Source organism: Orycteropus afer, unplaced genomic scaffold (assembly GCF_000298275.1).
Source record: "Orycteropus afer afer isolate SDZICR_OR568_19922 unplaced genomic scaffold, OryAfe1.0 scaffold00247, whole genome shotgun sequence".
NCBI lineage: Eukaryota > Metazoa > Chordata > Mammalia > Tubulidentata > Orycteropodidae > Orycteropus > Orycteropus afer.
The window spans coordinates 1,791,275-1,805,143 of record NW_006921834.1 but is presented as its reverse complement, the minus strand read 5'-3'; the positions used below and the strand labels follow the sequence as shown (position 1 = coordinate 1,805,143).

General features: G+C 51.7%; 1 protein-coding gene across 1 annotated transcript; it reads right to left on the bottom strand.

The window, feature by feature from the left end:
* Positions 1-267: 267 nt before the first annotated feature.
* Positions 268-11,912, bottom strand: PPP1R1A (protein phosphatase 1 regulatory inhibitor subunit 1A). Its single transcript, XM_042782134.1, has 7 exons — positions 11,829-11,912; positions 7,549-7,609; positions 6,467-6,504; positions 6,076-6,139; positions 4,600-4,755; positions 3,408-3,514; positions 268-441 (listed from the first exon to the last, which is right to left on the bottom strand). The coding sequence occupies exons 1-7, from the start codon at positions 11,910-11,912 to the stop codon at positions 268-270; spliced, it is 684 nt and encodes a 227-aa protein (XP_042638068.1).
* Between the last annotated feature and the right edge of the window lie 1,957 nt (positions 11,913-13,869).

Genomic DNA, 13,869 nt, shown 5'->3' with positions numbered 1-13,869 from the left:
CTCTCCTGCCCTACAGTCCCTGAAGGAAGAAAGGAGTGGCTCCTCAGAACAAAGCAGAATAGCGTGGGGCCTGAACAAGGCTACAACTAGCCTGTACAGCACATTGGTGGGAATTAGGAAAAAGGAACCTGCCTAGGGCAGAGGGCCCAGTGAGTCAGCTGAGCGTGACTTGGATTTCAGGCCTACTCATGCCCCTGGCTGGGCACCGTTTTGCTGGGCATTTTTCAGACAACTGTGCATGAGACTGAGTGGGGGATCCACCAGGACTTAGATAAGGTAGGTCAGGCTGGAGATAATAGCAAAGATTAGAGCACTGAGGCTTCTCCATCTTTCCAGGTCCTCATTGAGTCTAAAGTCTTCGATGTCATCAGCACCATCCATCGGGACTGGCTCCCCCATCTGCTCCAAGGGAGCCCAGAGGTCGTGGAACAGATAACCCACCTGAAGGCCAAATGCCAGAGATTGTGGGGTTGGGGGAAGGGCCCCCTCCCCACCTGGAACCCATTGGGGTGCACTTTAATCTCCCGGCAGCAAGAATGGGGAACTTCAGTCTCCCAGTGGTCACTGTGCCCATCCCCCTGCCTCTGGACTCCCCCCATGGTCATTTGGCTGAGAAGGGGGAGCTTCCTAGGGGTTTCCCCAGGGCTTGGGGGGAGGGTCAGAGATGCCAGCCCCCCTGGCCCTCCCCTATCCTTTTTTGCCTCCAAGTTTCTAAGCAATACATTTTGGGGGTTCCCTCAGCCCCCCACCCCAGATCTTAGCTGGCAGGTCTGGGTCTCCCTTCTCCTCTGGGAGAGGTGGGAATAGGACAGAAAGCTGGGGGTTTTCAGAGCCCTTACATATGGGGAGGGGAGTGGGCTCCTTCAGGGCATGGTACCTTTCTAGGACCTGGGAATAGAGGCCATCCTTTTTACCCAAGACCTGCATTGCTTCAGCCCCATCCCTTGTCTGACCCTCTGCAATCACCCCTCTCCCCCATTCTGAAATGGAAACTGGGAAGAGAGGAGCCATTGGGACCAGGGGCTGAGAGGAGGCCTTCTCTGGGTCCTTGCCCTGGCTGAGTCCTAAGCCCTTTGCCTCTTCCTACCAGGGCTGGGAGGTTCCCATCCGACCAATGTTTGTAAAGTGCTTTGAGGTCTCCACAGCAAAGCACCTTCAGGATGCATCTTATGAGCAAGGCAGGAGACCAGCTGGGTGGGGGTCAAGGGTGCAGTGGGGAGGGTGAGGCATAATCCAATAATCCCGTGTTGCTAACAGAGAGGGTCCCTCTTCGTCCCCAGCCTCCTGAACTGGCCCAGCTGCAGGTACCTAGAGGCCCCTCCCCTGGGACAAATGAGGAATGGCTGGTGGAAGGCTAATGGGGAAGGGACTCAGAGCTGCTGCTGTCAAGCTCTCTGAATGGAGCACAACCCAGCCCAGTGTCCCTTCCTCTCCTCAGGCTCCTCCTCACCTCCACCTTGCCCCAGGAAAGGCCAAAGTCCAGGTGACTTCCCTCCTCCTTTCTTGTAAATACCAACCATGCATTTGTACAGTGGGCCCTGTTCGTGTGGAGTTCATATCCATGGTCCCTGACACTTGTCTTTCCCACCCCCCAAGGGGGGCAGAGACGCATGTGACTCACCCGTCCTTGGTCTCCCAGACCCTGTTATAGCCAGAGATCAATAAAGAAGGGAGACTGGGCCTGTGTGTGGTGTTCACTGGGGTGGAAGTTCACCGTGCACCCTCATGTATGCACTCTGTTAAGCCTGATAACACCTGGTGAGGTATTCTCCCTTACATAGGTGCGCAGGCTGAGGTCCCAAAAGAGATGAGGTATTGCCCAAGGGCACCTAGTAGGTGCACACTTTTGAGGCTCTGCTGCTCTTTTTCCTCCACCCCACTTCTTCTTTAGTAGTCTGGTCTTCTTCCATTAAACCCAGCCTTTCCCGAGAAGTGTCCACCTTCTCCCCTCACCACCTGGAAAAAATCAAAAGCAGTGGGCAGGAGAGGTCTGGCTGTGGGGTCTGTAGAAGTTTCTTCACCTCTGATTGGTTTTTGTCTTTTACCTTGGTCCCTCGGTGTCTAGGAGAAGGGGGAGTGATGACCCTTCCAGTTCCAGCCAGGGCCTCTTCTTCAACAGTCACTTTGTTCTGAATCCATTTTTGTTAATGGAGTGAGCTCTTGGGGCTGGAACAAGGGGAGGTGGTCTTCTCATAGCTGGAGAGGGGAACACATCCCAAAGTCTGGGAATCCCAAACGAAGGCAGCTGAAGCTCTGGAGGACCGGCGAAGAGGCATCCACACAACACAGTCACTCCTGCTTCCCTTGGACTAAGTTCCAGGGTACAGTTTTTCCTTTTGTCCAGCAGATGGCACCCACAGCACAGTCACAGCTGGGGAGGTCAAAGGCTTTGCAACACCCAGTCTTCCAGTTGCAAGCATTCCTGCCAGGTGTTCATATCTCTTCTTCAATAAAAAATGAGAACCTGGGGCCACCTGCCTTCTTGACACCCTGAATGTTAGTCTTCCCACCTGTTTGACCCCCATCTGTCTTTCTGTAGCAAGTACAGGCAGGCTTAGGGGAAGAATGCCTCCCTCCTCAAGATCCTGTCCTGCTCCCCTATTTCCTGCTTCCTACAGGCTGCTGGGAAGGAGGGTGGGGAGCTATAGAGAGGGCAGTAAGACAGGGGAGGGAGTTAGGATTCTCCAAATTGGGAAATAAGAAAAGTGCCAAGGACCTAACACCAAATTTATCACATTTTAAAAACAAGAGATTTTTCCCAAAAGTGAAGAAATAAATCCAGTGTCCATGCCTTGTCAATGTGCAGTCTTGATTCCAGGATAACTTCTTCACTCAGACCTGTTGTAGGGGGAGGAGACAGAAAGAGAAGATGAGTGAGAGGCCAGAGGGTCTCAGGGGGTCATCTAGTCCTCTCTCCTGCTAGTCTAACCAGCCATCCCAATCATCAAGCATCTAACTTCTAGGAAGGTTGTTCTGGTGTCTGATGTCAGTCTCTGCCCTCTTGTCCAGTCTCTGCAGGGGGAACTGAGGACTGTCAAATCAACACTCAGGAGGTTGTTTCATCAATGCCTCCACCTCCAGACGGCCACTGTGCACCCAGCCTGGGCAGATGAGGAGCTCCCATTGGGTTCTAAATGTTCTTTATAAAAAAAAACCTTGGCCTGCTTCCATCACCCATTCCAGGAGCTAGAAGACCTATACAAAATTAACCTCAATCCTTCCTGCTACAGTTTAATCCCATTTCTCATTGCCAGTCAGAGGCAAAGTCCTCTTACCATATAGAATAACTTTTCAGTGACTGAAGTTATTCCTTTGTTTCCCTTTACTCAGACTCCAAACCCTAGCCCCCTGCTCCATCCACACAGCCTGCTCTCCTGCAGACCTGGCAGACCACCCTGCGGTCTTACCGAGTTGGCTCCCTGGGAATCCAATGGCTGTATATGGGTGGAGGGTGCCTCTGTGCTGGGTTCCTCACTGCCCCGCTGCTGAGTTTTAGGGATGGCTCCTGCAGGCTCTAAGGAGGGAAAGTGGGCAGAAGGGGGGAGAGTGGCATTCATGGAGGCCTTGCAGATAGGGGGCTGTTTCTACTCACCTTACCCTCCACCCTAATGACCCCTGAGAGTGGCCTAAGACCAAACGAGTAAGTGGGCAAGACTACCAGGGTTCTCTCTGATCACAATTACTACTATAGGTTTCCTGTTTTTAGTCTGCAATAAGAAATTTAAGAAAACGCTAAAATCTTTTTTTTATTTGGGTACAAACTCAGTATGTGGCTACTGACCTAAATTGGTAAGCTATTTATAGTCTTATTTATCCCACTTAGTTGGACCATTCATTTGCTTGCAGAAATATACTAATGTGTTTGATTACAGGATACTCTGTTGGGGGTATTACCTAATTTACAGTATATGCACACCATTGCCTTCCACAAGGCAAGAAAATTCCGAACTCTGAAATATTCTGGGTTAAGGGACTGTGGACATGTATTAATACCACCACCATCAGCTTCATTTTATTGCTCTGGTGGCGTAGTGCCTAAGGCATTTGACTGCTAAGCAGAAGGCTGGTGGTTCACACCCACCTGCCACTCCTCAGAAGGAAGGTTGCGAAATCTACTTCTGTAGTGATACTGCCTCGGAAACCCAAGGAGGGGTCGCTATGAGTTGGATCTGACTCGATGGCAGTGAGTTTTTGTGTCAGGTGCTGGGCTAAGAACCAATCTCATTTAATTTTCACAAATGACCCAATGAAATAGGTGCCATGATTACCATTTTATAGCCTGAGGTTAAGGAAGTTGCTCTTGGCTGGTAAACTGGCAGAGCCAGGATTTTAGCCTGTGAGTGCTGTTTTCATTACAGTGGGCTTCTCCAATACAGCTACAATAGGGATCCCTGAAGTTCAAGTTGGGAGGGGCTGTGTCCTTTTGTAAGGACAGGGGAAGAGATGTGAATGCATGAATACATGCAAATATATCCATATTCTCAACATAGTTTCTGGATACTATTAGAATTCTCCCAGGCAAACTCTGCAATGGGTGAGGCTTGTCTCCTCCTGGGCTGGGGAACAGGATGCTTGGGTCCCTCCCCAGCCTGAACATACTTTGTGCTGTGCCAGAGGTGCTCAGCCTTGACTCTGCTTCTGTGTCTGTGATCCCAGGGGGGCAGGACTCTTGGGGCCCTGTTCTCTCCACAGCTCCCTCAGGCTCCTCTCCCTGCTGCTGTTGCCCCAGGTGATGTTCAACCATCATCTGGAGCTCTGGGGACAGGGAAAAGGAGGAAGTACTGAACATGACTGCCAGAATCAGCCTGTGGACTCCCAAATTCAATAGCCCAGTGAAGGGTCATCACACATTGCCAAGTGTTTGATTGACTTTCCCATTAGGTTGGGCAATCTACTTCCGTAGTGATACCGGCTCGGAAACCCAAGGAGGAGTCGCTATGAGTCAGGTCTGACTCGAGGGCAAATAACAACAACAACAAAATATGAACAAGAGAGGGCATTAGCTAGGTGATAAGGAGGGACTAGAGCTAGGCTGGAACACTGGATGGTACAGACAGTTAACATGCCCAGCTGCTGACCAAAGTTTTGAGGTTCATGCCCCCCTAGAGGTGCTGCAGAAAAAAGTCCTGCTGATCTGTATCTGAAAACCAGCCATTGAGAACCTTATGGATACCGTTCCACTCTGACACACATGGGGTTGCTATGCATCAGAATCAATTTGACAGCAACTAGTAACTGGTAGGGAGCTCTGGTAGAATAGTGCCTAAGGCACTTGACTGCTAACCAGAAGGCTGGCGGTTCAAACCCACCAGCCATTCTTCGGAAGGAAGGTTGGGCAATCTACTTCCTTAGTGATACCGCCTTGGAAACCCAAGGAGGGGTTGGTATGAGTTGGGGACGACTCAATAGCACATATCAACAACAACAACAACAACAGTAACTGGTAAAAGGAGCTCTGGTGGCATAGTGGATAAGGCATTTGGCTGCTAACCAGAAGGCTGGTGGTTCAAACCCACCAGCTGCTCCGTGGAAGGAAGATGGGACGATCTGCTTCTGTAAAGATTTACAGCACCAGAAACCTAATGGGGGTCACTGTGAGCAGGATTCGACTAGACGGCAGTGAGTTTTTGGTGAATAAGGGTCCAGAACATAAAAGTACTTCCTTCAAAGGAAATGAGGGGTACTGAAAGACATTGTAAGAACAAAAAATTATCCTAACTTGTGGGGATAAAAGGTCTCCCTTTGAGGCAGGAAAAAAAAGACTCAATTTAGGTTCAGTAAAGACTGGAATATGTCCTATGTGTTGGGCACTGTGCTTATTGAATTCACATACATTTTTATTTAATTGCCACAGTGAAATAGTACTCAAAGCTCAGTAGGTTGAGCAATTTCTCCAAGGCCACACAACTAGTTGGTGGCAGAGTTGGAATTCAAGTCCCAGTTTGTGTAGCAACAGCTATATTCTAACAGAGGCAGACTTAATGACCTCCCAAGGATGTCATCTAAAGGAGTAACTAGGTCTATTCCTCAGCCTCAGACACAGGGGGAAAAACAGATAGAAAGGGCCTTGCAAACCTTTCATTGTGGGAGTGGTCCTCGTCACCTTCTTCCGTTGCCGTGGAGACATTGACAAAGTGGACTGTGAAGAACACAGAGCACAGGTGGGTGCCAGCCCCTCTCCCTGTCTTCTTCCGCCTTGCATGCATTTGGATTGGAGATTGGGGTAGGTGCGGGCTTTAGAAAACAGGGGCAGAAAACTCCTGCTTCCCCAGCCAACAATGGTGAGCAAAGAGACGGGTTGTGAGAGTGTGTGGGGAGGCATGTGTGAATATCCACTCAGGCACATTTGGGGGATGCACGAAAGAGGGAATCAAAAGGTCCCGTGGAAGGGAGGACAGGTGGGAGGATAATCCCTTAGCGAGTCTGTGAGTTCTCTGGCTGGGTTGAGTGGGAGAGGCTGGCTCACCTTGACAAGTGGATTGGGAATCCGGTCTTCATCTATCTCTGAGGAGAACAGGGGATGGAGAAGGTGGTGAGGACAGGAAATCCTGGGGAGTTCCCGCAGAGCTGACTTCCCAAGGGTAGGGGACTCTGCAGTTACCTTTTCTGATCTGGTCCCTGCCATCTGGCCCCCAGGACTTTGGCCCTGATGGCTGTCCCAGACCTCTACCCCCTCCAGCTCCCCTCCTGTTCTGCCAACTGGTTTTATCCAGCTACATCTGGTCCTGCACTTATCTCTGGGGCTGTGGTCAATCTCTGTCTCCATCTTTGTCTCACACCCGGAGGTCCCTAAAAGCAGGATTTGTGGTACTTCTATTATTTTCTTGCCATCAAATATCTATCTTTTTCTCCTTCCAACCATTCTCCCCATCCCAGGTCCAGAATAGAACCCTGTCTGCATAGGAGGGAATTCTGGGCAGGGAATAGCAAATGTATCCTGTGCAGGGTCCAGGAAGATGCAGTCATTTTTGGTACTTGGAGGAAAGCTGGAGACTCAGGCATCCTGAACTCCAGTCTGTCTTATTAGCCTGAGCACCCCTCTTCCATGCAAGCTCATCTGACATTCTCTGAGACCCTGTTCTCTTCCCAGGCCTTGACAGGGACACTAGTGACCAGAATCCCAGCTGCTCCCTGAGCTGTTTCTAACCTTCTCCTTCCCCTCTGGGGGCCATGAAGATAGCTGATGGAGGCGGTCTCTCCCCCTCACAGCTGTCACTGCCTCTGGGGGTGGGGGCAGCAGCATCTCAGTTGCTGGAGAAACCTCAAAGGCTGTTGCCGCAGCAACCAGCACTCCGTTGACCACCCCAATTCCTGGGGGGCTTAGGAACCAGGTGGTCTCCCTCCCCTTCCTAGCACTGTTCTGTCTTTCCAAAAGCAAAGGAAATCCTTCTGATAATCCAGTCAGGATTAGCTTTTCTTCTGCCTCCAGGATTGAGGAAGTTTCTGATTCCTCAGATCTGTCCTTCGATCTAGCACCTACCTTCTCTCACTGGGACCCAGCTGTCTGTAGGTACCCCATTCCCTTCAGGGACCTATCTCTTGGGTTACCTGGAGAGGACTGGTCGCTGGTCAGTACGAGGGTGGCAGGAGTGGGGCGGCGCCTCCGAATCTGGAGGAAAGAAGGAGGGGGAAGAGGACATACAGAACCACCACAGTCACTATCATGGAGCCCCACCCAACGAGCACTCAGCCACATAATCCAGGCCAGCCCACTTCACACACCTCAAAAAATGTCCATATTACACTGGACCCACTGTCCCAAGGTGGACATCACTGGGTCTGACCCCCTCTCCTGGGTAGAGTTCTTCCTGAGGACCCAGAAGTTCAGCCCCATTCTCTGCATCAATCCCCTAATCCCCTGTTCTGTCCCTCTATCTCCCCCTGGTCCTGGCCCCAGCTCTCCATCTCAGCCGCTACATCTGCACTAATGCATCGATCTCTGGCCTGCTGTCCTTCTGTCTATCTTGGATCAATGGTCAGAAGTAACCTGAGAGGACAGAGGTCTCCTTCCATCACCCAGCCTGCTCCCCAAACAGATTAGCCCCTGCAGAGAGCACCCCTAAAACCCCAGACAGCCTGAGAGGACAGCAGAGAAAATAACTGATCCTAGCCCATGCCCCTCCCCTCCAGGTGTCCTCCTTATCCTTGGGCCCATTGCCTTTCTGATTAATTGGGAAACAGCATCTGGGAAGATCCTTGTCATGATAAATATAATATGAGGAGCAGTCCTGGGCAGGACCTTGGTCAGAGTCTAAAGTTTAGCTGAAAAATCTTACCCTGGACATCCAGTCCCATTCTAAGAAATTAACATATTAGCTGCTGATTGGCTGCTGTTCTTTTGTCATGCTGCCAATAAAGTTTATTGTTGTTGAAGTCAGTCCAAGGACTCTTGGGACGCATAGTTTTTTCCTTTCTCTGAAGGCTTTAGAGGCTTGCAAGTGAGGGGATCGAAGAGGTTGGAGTCCTTGCAGCTCCCTCCAGTGCAGTAGTGGGGAGGGAAGGCTAATGGGGCTAAAATAGGGCTAAAATTATCCAGGGCTGAAAGGAGGAGGGTAAAGACACTGAATGACCAAATCCTCATCTTTGAGTCTCCATTATTTAGTATCATCACCATTGGGGGTGGGAACTGGGGAGACACTTGCTCTTCTCTAGGCTTAGAAAGTGGGTGCCAGTTACAGCAAGAAGGGCTAATGTTAATCTGGGAGGGGAACTCTCCCGAAAGAAGAAACAGGATGCCTAGGGTGGGGATATTTGGTGGTCAGGCATCTCTTTCCCAGGAGAATTCTGTGGCATCTGATTTTGGTGACATTTCAAGTTCTTTGGTAGTACCAGGCCCCACCTCCCCCCGTGCAAGTATGTGTGTGTTTGTGTACATATGTATTTCACAGACACTGGCTGTGAGTTCATCTGTGGCTATTCCTGGTGCAAATGGGCTGGATGCTGGCAGGTGGACATGTGTGTTTTATGCATGTGGGATGGGAGTCATCCTTTTACTGGGACAGAATGCCTCCTATCTATTGCCTTCCTATGTGGGGTAAGACAGGAGAACTGTGTAAGAGGCAGGGAGAGTGGGGCTGGGATGAGTGGGTTGGCTAAGATGACATCTATGTTGGGAGTCTGTGAAGGAGATTGCAAGTGTGACACAAAGGACACTGAAAAAGTCAGTAGGGCTCTGTGCTTGTCGACTGGCCCCTTCCTTAACCTATTTCCCTGCCTTGGACAAGATTTCCAAGCACTAAAAAGTTCTCAAGAATTGTGATGTCCTACAGCAAGGGGGGCATCTGTCTTGGAGGAGGTACTGCTGGAATGTTCTTTAGACGCAAGAATGGCCAGACCTCATCTCTTGTACTTTGGTCATATTGGCAGAAGGGACCAGTCCCTGAAGAAGGATATTATGCTGGGTAAAGTAGAGGGTCAGGAAAAAGGGGAAGACCCTCAGTGAAATGGAGTGACACAGTGGCTGCAACGATGGGCTCAAGCACAGCAAAGACGGTGAGGATGGCGCAGGACCAGGCAGTGTTTCGTTCTGTTGTACACAGGGTCATTATGAGTTAGAACTGACTTGACGGCACCTGACACAACATAACACAGCATGGGGCAGTAAAGTCAGACTTCTTGAAGCATCTGCCAGGATCTGAACTACTAGGATGCTCCTAGACGGTCTCTTCTCTCTTTCTTACACCTATCCGGAATCCTGGCTTCCAAGGACACCTGGTACTTTCGCTTGTGATTTATTTCCAAACCAGTCATACCAAGGATCTGACAGTTGTGGGCACACCTCTACTCCCTGCCAATCTACTGCATAACATAGAGCTTCCAAACTCTTTCACCCTCCCATGTCAGCCTGAGCCCCTGCCAAGCCTAGAGCTTTCTGCCTACACACTTGGTAACACAGCAGGAGGGGCTAGGGTAGACTACAGGTGGAATCTAGGTCTAGGAGACACAGATTCCTAAAGATTAGAGAAGATCAGGCCTAACTCTCAGCTCTATGTTTTGTTCCAGCTCCTTAGCACTGCTCATGCTCCTCCCCTGTCCAGTAGATCCTTGAACCAGCTGACTAGCCCCTCCCCCTCCCAACATATACCTACACCTGCCTCCTCAAACATCAAACAAATGCAGGTGTGAGGCATGAGACCTGTCTGTGCCAGCGGGAGGCAGTTCTGCTTGGAACCTTGGAACTTCAGCCCCAACCCCGAGCCCACACCCTTGGGCTCTTTTTCCTGGGTCTGAGATTATCCAGTTATTTGGAGTTCTTGGGTGTCACAAATGGTTAAGTGCTCTATTACTAACTGAAAGGTTGGCAGTTTGAACTCACGCAGAGCACCTTGGAAGAAAGGTCTGGCAACCTGCTTCTGAAAGGTCACAGCCTGGAGAACGCCATGGAGTACAGTTCTAGTCTACACACATAGGGTTGCCGTGGTTGGAATTGGCTGGATGGCAATGGGATATTATTTCAGCTAGTCTCTTGCCTCCAGGCATACAACCTTTCTAAGGGAACCCTCTCCATGCATTGGCTCTCCATTCCCCCTTCAAGAGATCTGTGAGGTCCCGCCACAAACCCTCCCACCATTACACCTTAGACACCCAGAGATGCAGCTCAATTTGGCCAGGGAGAGGATGGAGACACAGGTATCTAACCTCCACTCCCACCCTGGGAACCCAAAGTTATAGAGAGAATGTGTACCTACCCTCCCCCTTCACATCCAGCTCTTCGTCTACCAAATAGTTCAACGAAATAGTTGGAACAAGAAAAAACATTATCTCCAGCCCATCATCCCAGGAGGTTACAAAGTTTTTCCAGGTGGGGAGGCCCTGCCAGAGCCCTGACAGCTGGTTTGGGGAAACAGAACTGACCTTGTAGGAAATGGATATGCTTTAGGAACACGGCTGTCTAGGCAAATAGAATGAGAATACAAAACAAGATGGAGCAATGAGCAAATATTTGGTTAACGGGCTGTAGTAATGACCACGGGTGGTCACTCACTCCACGCACATGCTCACGCTCACTGAGACACACAGTCATACACTGCCCACTTCTGCCAGGCTGCTCAGAGCTAAAAATAGGCCAGGCCAGGAGGCTGGGCCAGAGCCCTGGACTCCCACCCTTTGAGCCAAGGCCAGCACAGTGCTGCTCACTTGAATATTGCTTAGCTTGGACTCTAGGGCCTAGTAAGCCCCTCCCTCTGGCCTTTCGGTGCTACTTTCTCCATCCCACTCTTAATCTCACTCCAAAGGGTAGGAGTTGGGAATAAGGACCCTGGTGTCCAGACTCAATCACCCCTTCTCTAAAGACCCAGCCCTTTCTTTTTCCCTCATCCCCTTTTTGTTATCACTCTCTGGAGCTCTGCAAGGTGTGCCCCAGTTAGGGAGGGGACAGGGAGAGCTGTTTCTCCTCTTCCAACTCCAGGCTCCATCCATTACCTAACCCCGCTAAATGACCTCCTCTTTGCACTGCCGCTTGTACCCCTAGGCACCCCCACTAGAGCTCAAAAACTCTGGCGGGGGCTGACTAGGTGGAAAATGCAGGATTAGTGAAGGGGGGAGGGGTCGTGTCCTCAGGCCGGCCCTCTCCACCTGGATTGGGGAGGTAGATAGAGGACGACTCTCGCGGGGAAGGCATCGAGGGGTAGCGCTCATCCTTCTGCCCAGATGGGGAGATTTTGCTCCGACGGTGGGGGAGGGGATAGAGGACCCCCAAAATGAGCCGGTTCTCGCTCAAAGGGATGCACTGCTAAGGGAGGACTGGGTAGGGATCCTGGGTCCCCCCAGTCCAGGAGTCCCTTGTCCTTATCTAGGCGAGTCATCTGCCGCTCCACCCTACTCCTCACCTGCTCCGCCGCCTCGGGGTCAAGGTGCGGCTCCAGGAGCGGGACCGTGAACTGGATCTTCCGGGGGCTGTTGTCTTGCTCCATGGCTGGGGCGGCGGCCTCTGGGCTGGCGCTGCGGCGGGAGGGAAGTCGGCAGGACTCGGGGCTGGGGCGGGCGCCTTCCCTCTTCGCTGCGCTCTCGCCCCGGCCCCAGCCCGGCACACTCGGCTCCCGGCTCCGCGCTCCCTGCTCGCGGCTCCGGGGACACTGCGGCCGCTGATTGGCTCCGCACCCGCCCCTCCCGGGCCCCCTTCCCCCTCCCCCAGCCCGTTACTTTAACCCCGTCGTGGCTGCGCCGGGGATTGCGGGGGGTCACTGTCCTGCGAGCGCGCTAGACAGGGCGTGGCCACGACCTAGTCTTGGTCGACTGCTGGTGTGGGCGCCCAGACCCAAGTATCCTCAGAGTTCTGGGAAAGACGTATGGGTGGGGAGCAGCTACAGAGAACTCCTCTAAGCTGGGGCAGATTTAGAGGCTAGTGACTGCTCACCAGAAGGCTGGCGGTTCAAACCCACCAGCCACTCCTCGGAAGGAAGGTTGGGCAATCCTACTTCCGTATGATACTGCCTCGGAAACCCAAGGAGGGGTAGCTATGAGTCGGGGCCGACTCGACGGCAAACAACAACAACAACAGGGTGGAGATGCGCTTCGGGGAAGGGGGCGGCAAACGCGAGAATATTTCTTTTATAATCTGAAAGGAGTTAGTCTCTTAAAGAAAAGAAGGAAAGGGGATTTAGGCATGCAGCAGGAGAGATTAAGGTTAGACTTGGAGAGGAACTTTCCTTTCAGAAGGTAGCATTAGAACGGAAGTGAAAACTTGGAGGGGAGATGCAGGTTGTGAGCATCGCTTGTGTACACTCAGCGGTAGGGAAGTGAACCTGAAGATCTTTAGGGGTCTGCAGAGGCCTAAGCGTCACCTAGAAACGCTGAGCCTGTGGAGGGCTGGGGAGAGAAGACCATCTGGGACTCAGCAGAAGGAGCAATGGGGGTGGGGAGCCAATAATGCTTGTGAAATAGATTTTTCTCTTTTTGCTTGCTGAATTATGGGAATCCTAAAGTAGGTGAAAGGCCTGCAAGGAAAGAATGCTCCTGGTGTAGAGGGACACTCCTTTGGCCAGTGGCTTGTTTACAGATGAGGTTGGTTTCCAGTTCCACCATAGGCAGAATAACGAAAAAGATCTTCTGTAACTGAAGAGATGGGAATTAGACTATGTGAAGGACTTGTTTGGTGTGGGCACCGGGATGTCACTCAATATTAGTGAGTGAGGAAGATAGAAGGATATTCACAGGAGCTGGTGGGTATTGTGCCGGGGACTGGGGAGCACTGGACAGAGGGAGGGGAGGTGTTGGGGGGGGGTTCTGGGGAGGGGCAGGGCTTGATGCATGTGGTAGGGGGAGGGAAAGGGAGAATGAAGGACTGGAGTGGGGAGGAGGAGGGACTGAAAGTGTTGGAGGAGGGGCAGAGGCTAGGAGATCTTTTTCTTTAGCCTTAAAAGGAGCATCTACCAAGTTCTATTACTTTATACCTAGTTCTTTGGGGACCCTGTGATCATCCTCATCTTCTCCTCAAGGTTCAGTTGCCTCCTCTCTTGGGCAGCCCTTCCCTGGCCTAGATTTCACATGGCCCCTTCCCCTCTTACCTCCCAAAATAACCTCCCTTGCCCTCCCTCCCAGCAGTATCTCTTTACACATGCCAGGGCCAGCTCAGTTTTCTCTGGGGGGTGGGGGTGGGTGAGGTTGGGGACATAGGGACTCAGTGGGTCCTGAAGGCACAGGTCAGCTGGACCTCCATTTGCATGTTGACTGGTCCATTCTTCTGTCATTGGGACTCAAGGATCCCTAGCATCCAGCCTATACCAGCAGTACCCCTTGGCTCTCTCTAGCAGGGCCACCTCTTCTCTGTACCCCACCCCCCAAGCAGAAGTGACAGTAGAGGGAGAGGGTGTGAGGCACTGAGGCAGAGAGAATAAGGGTGGAGTGGGTGACTCGGGGGAGCTCTGGTGG

What these genes read in the sequence shown, in the direction of transcription:
- PPP1R1A (XM_042782134.1), bottom strand. Translation starts at nt 11,912, where the DNA reads ATGGAGCAAGACAACAGCCCCCGGAAGATCCAGTTCACGGTCCCGCTC. An exon ending in TTCCCAATCCACTTGTCAAG is followed by an intron (nt 6,140 to 6,466) that starts GTGAGCCAGCCT and finishes TGTTCTTCACAG; the next exon opens with TCCACTTTGTCAATGTCTCC. An exon ending in CACCTCTGGCACAGCACAAA is followed by an intron (nt 3,515 to 4,599) that starts GTATGTTCAGGC and finishes TTCCCTCCTTAG; the next exon opens with AGCCTGCAGGAGCCATCCCT.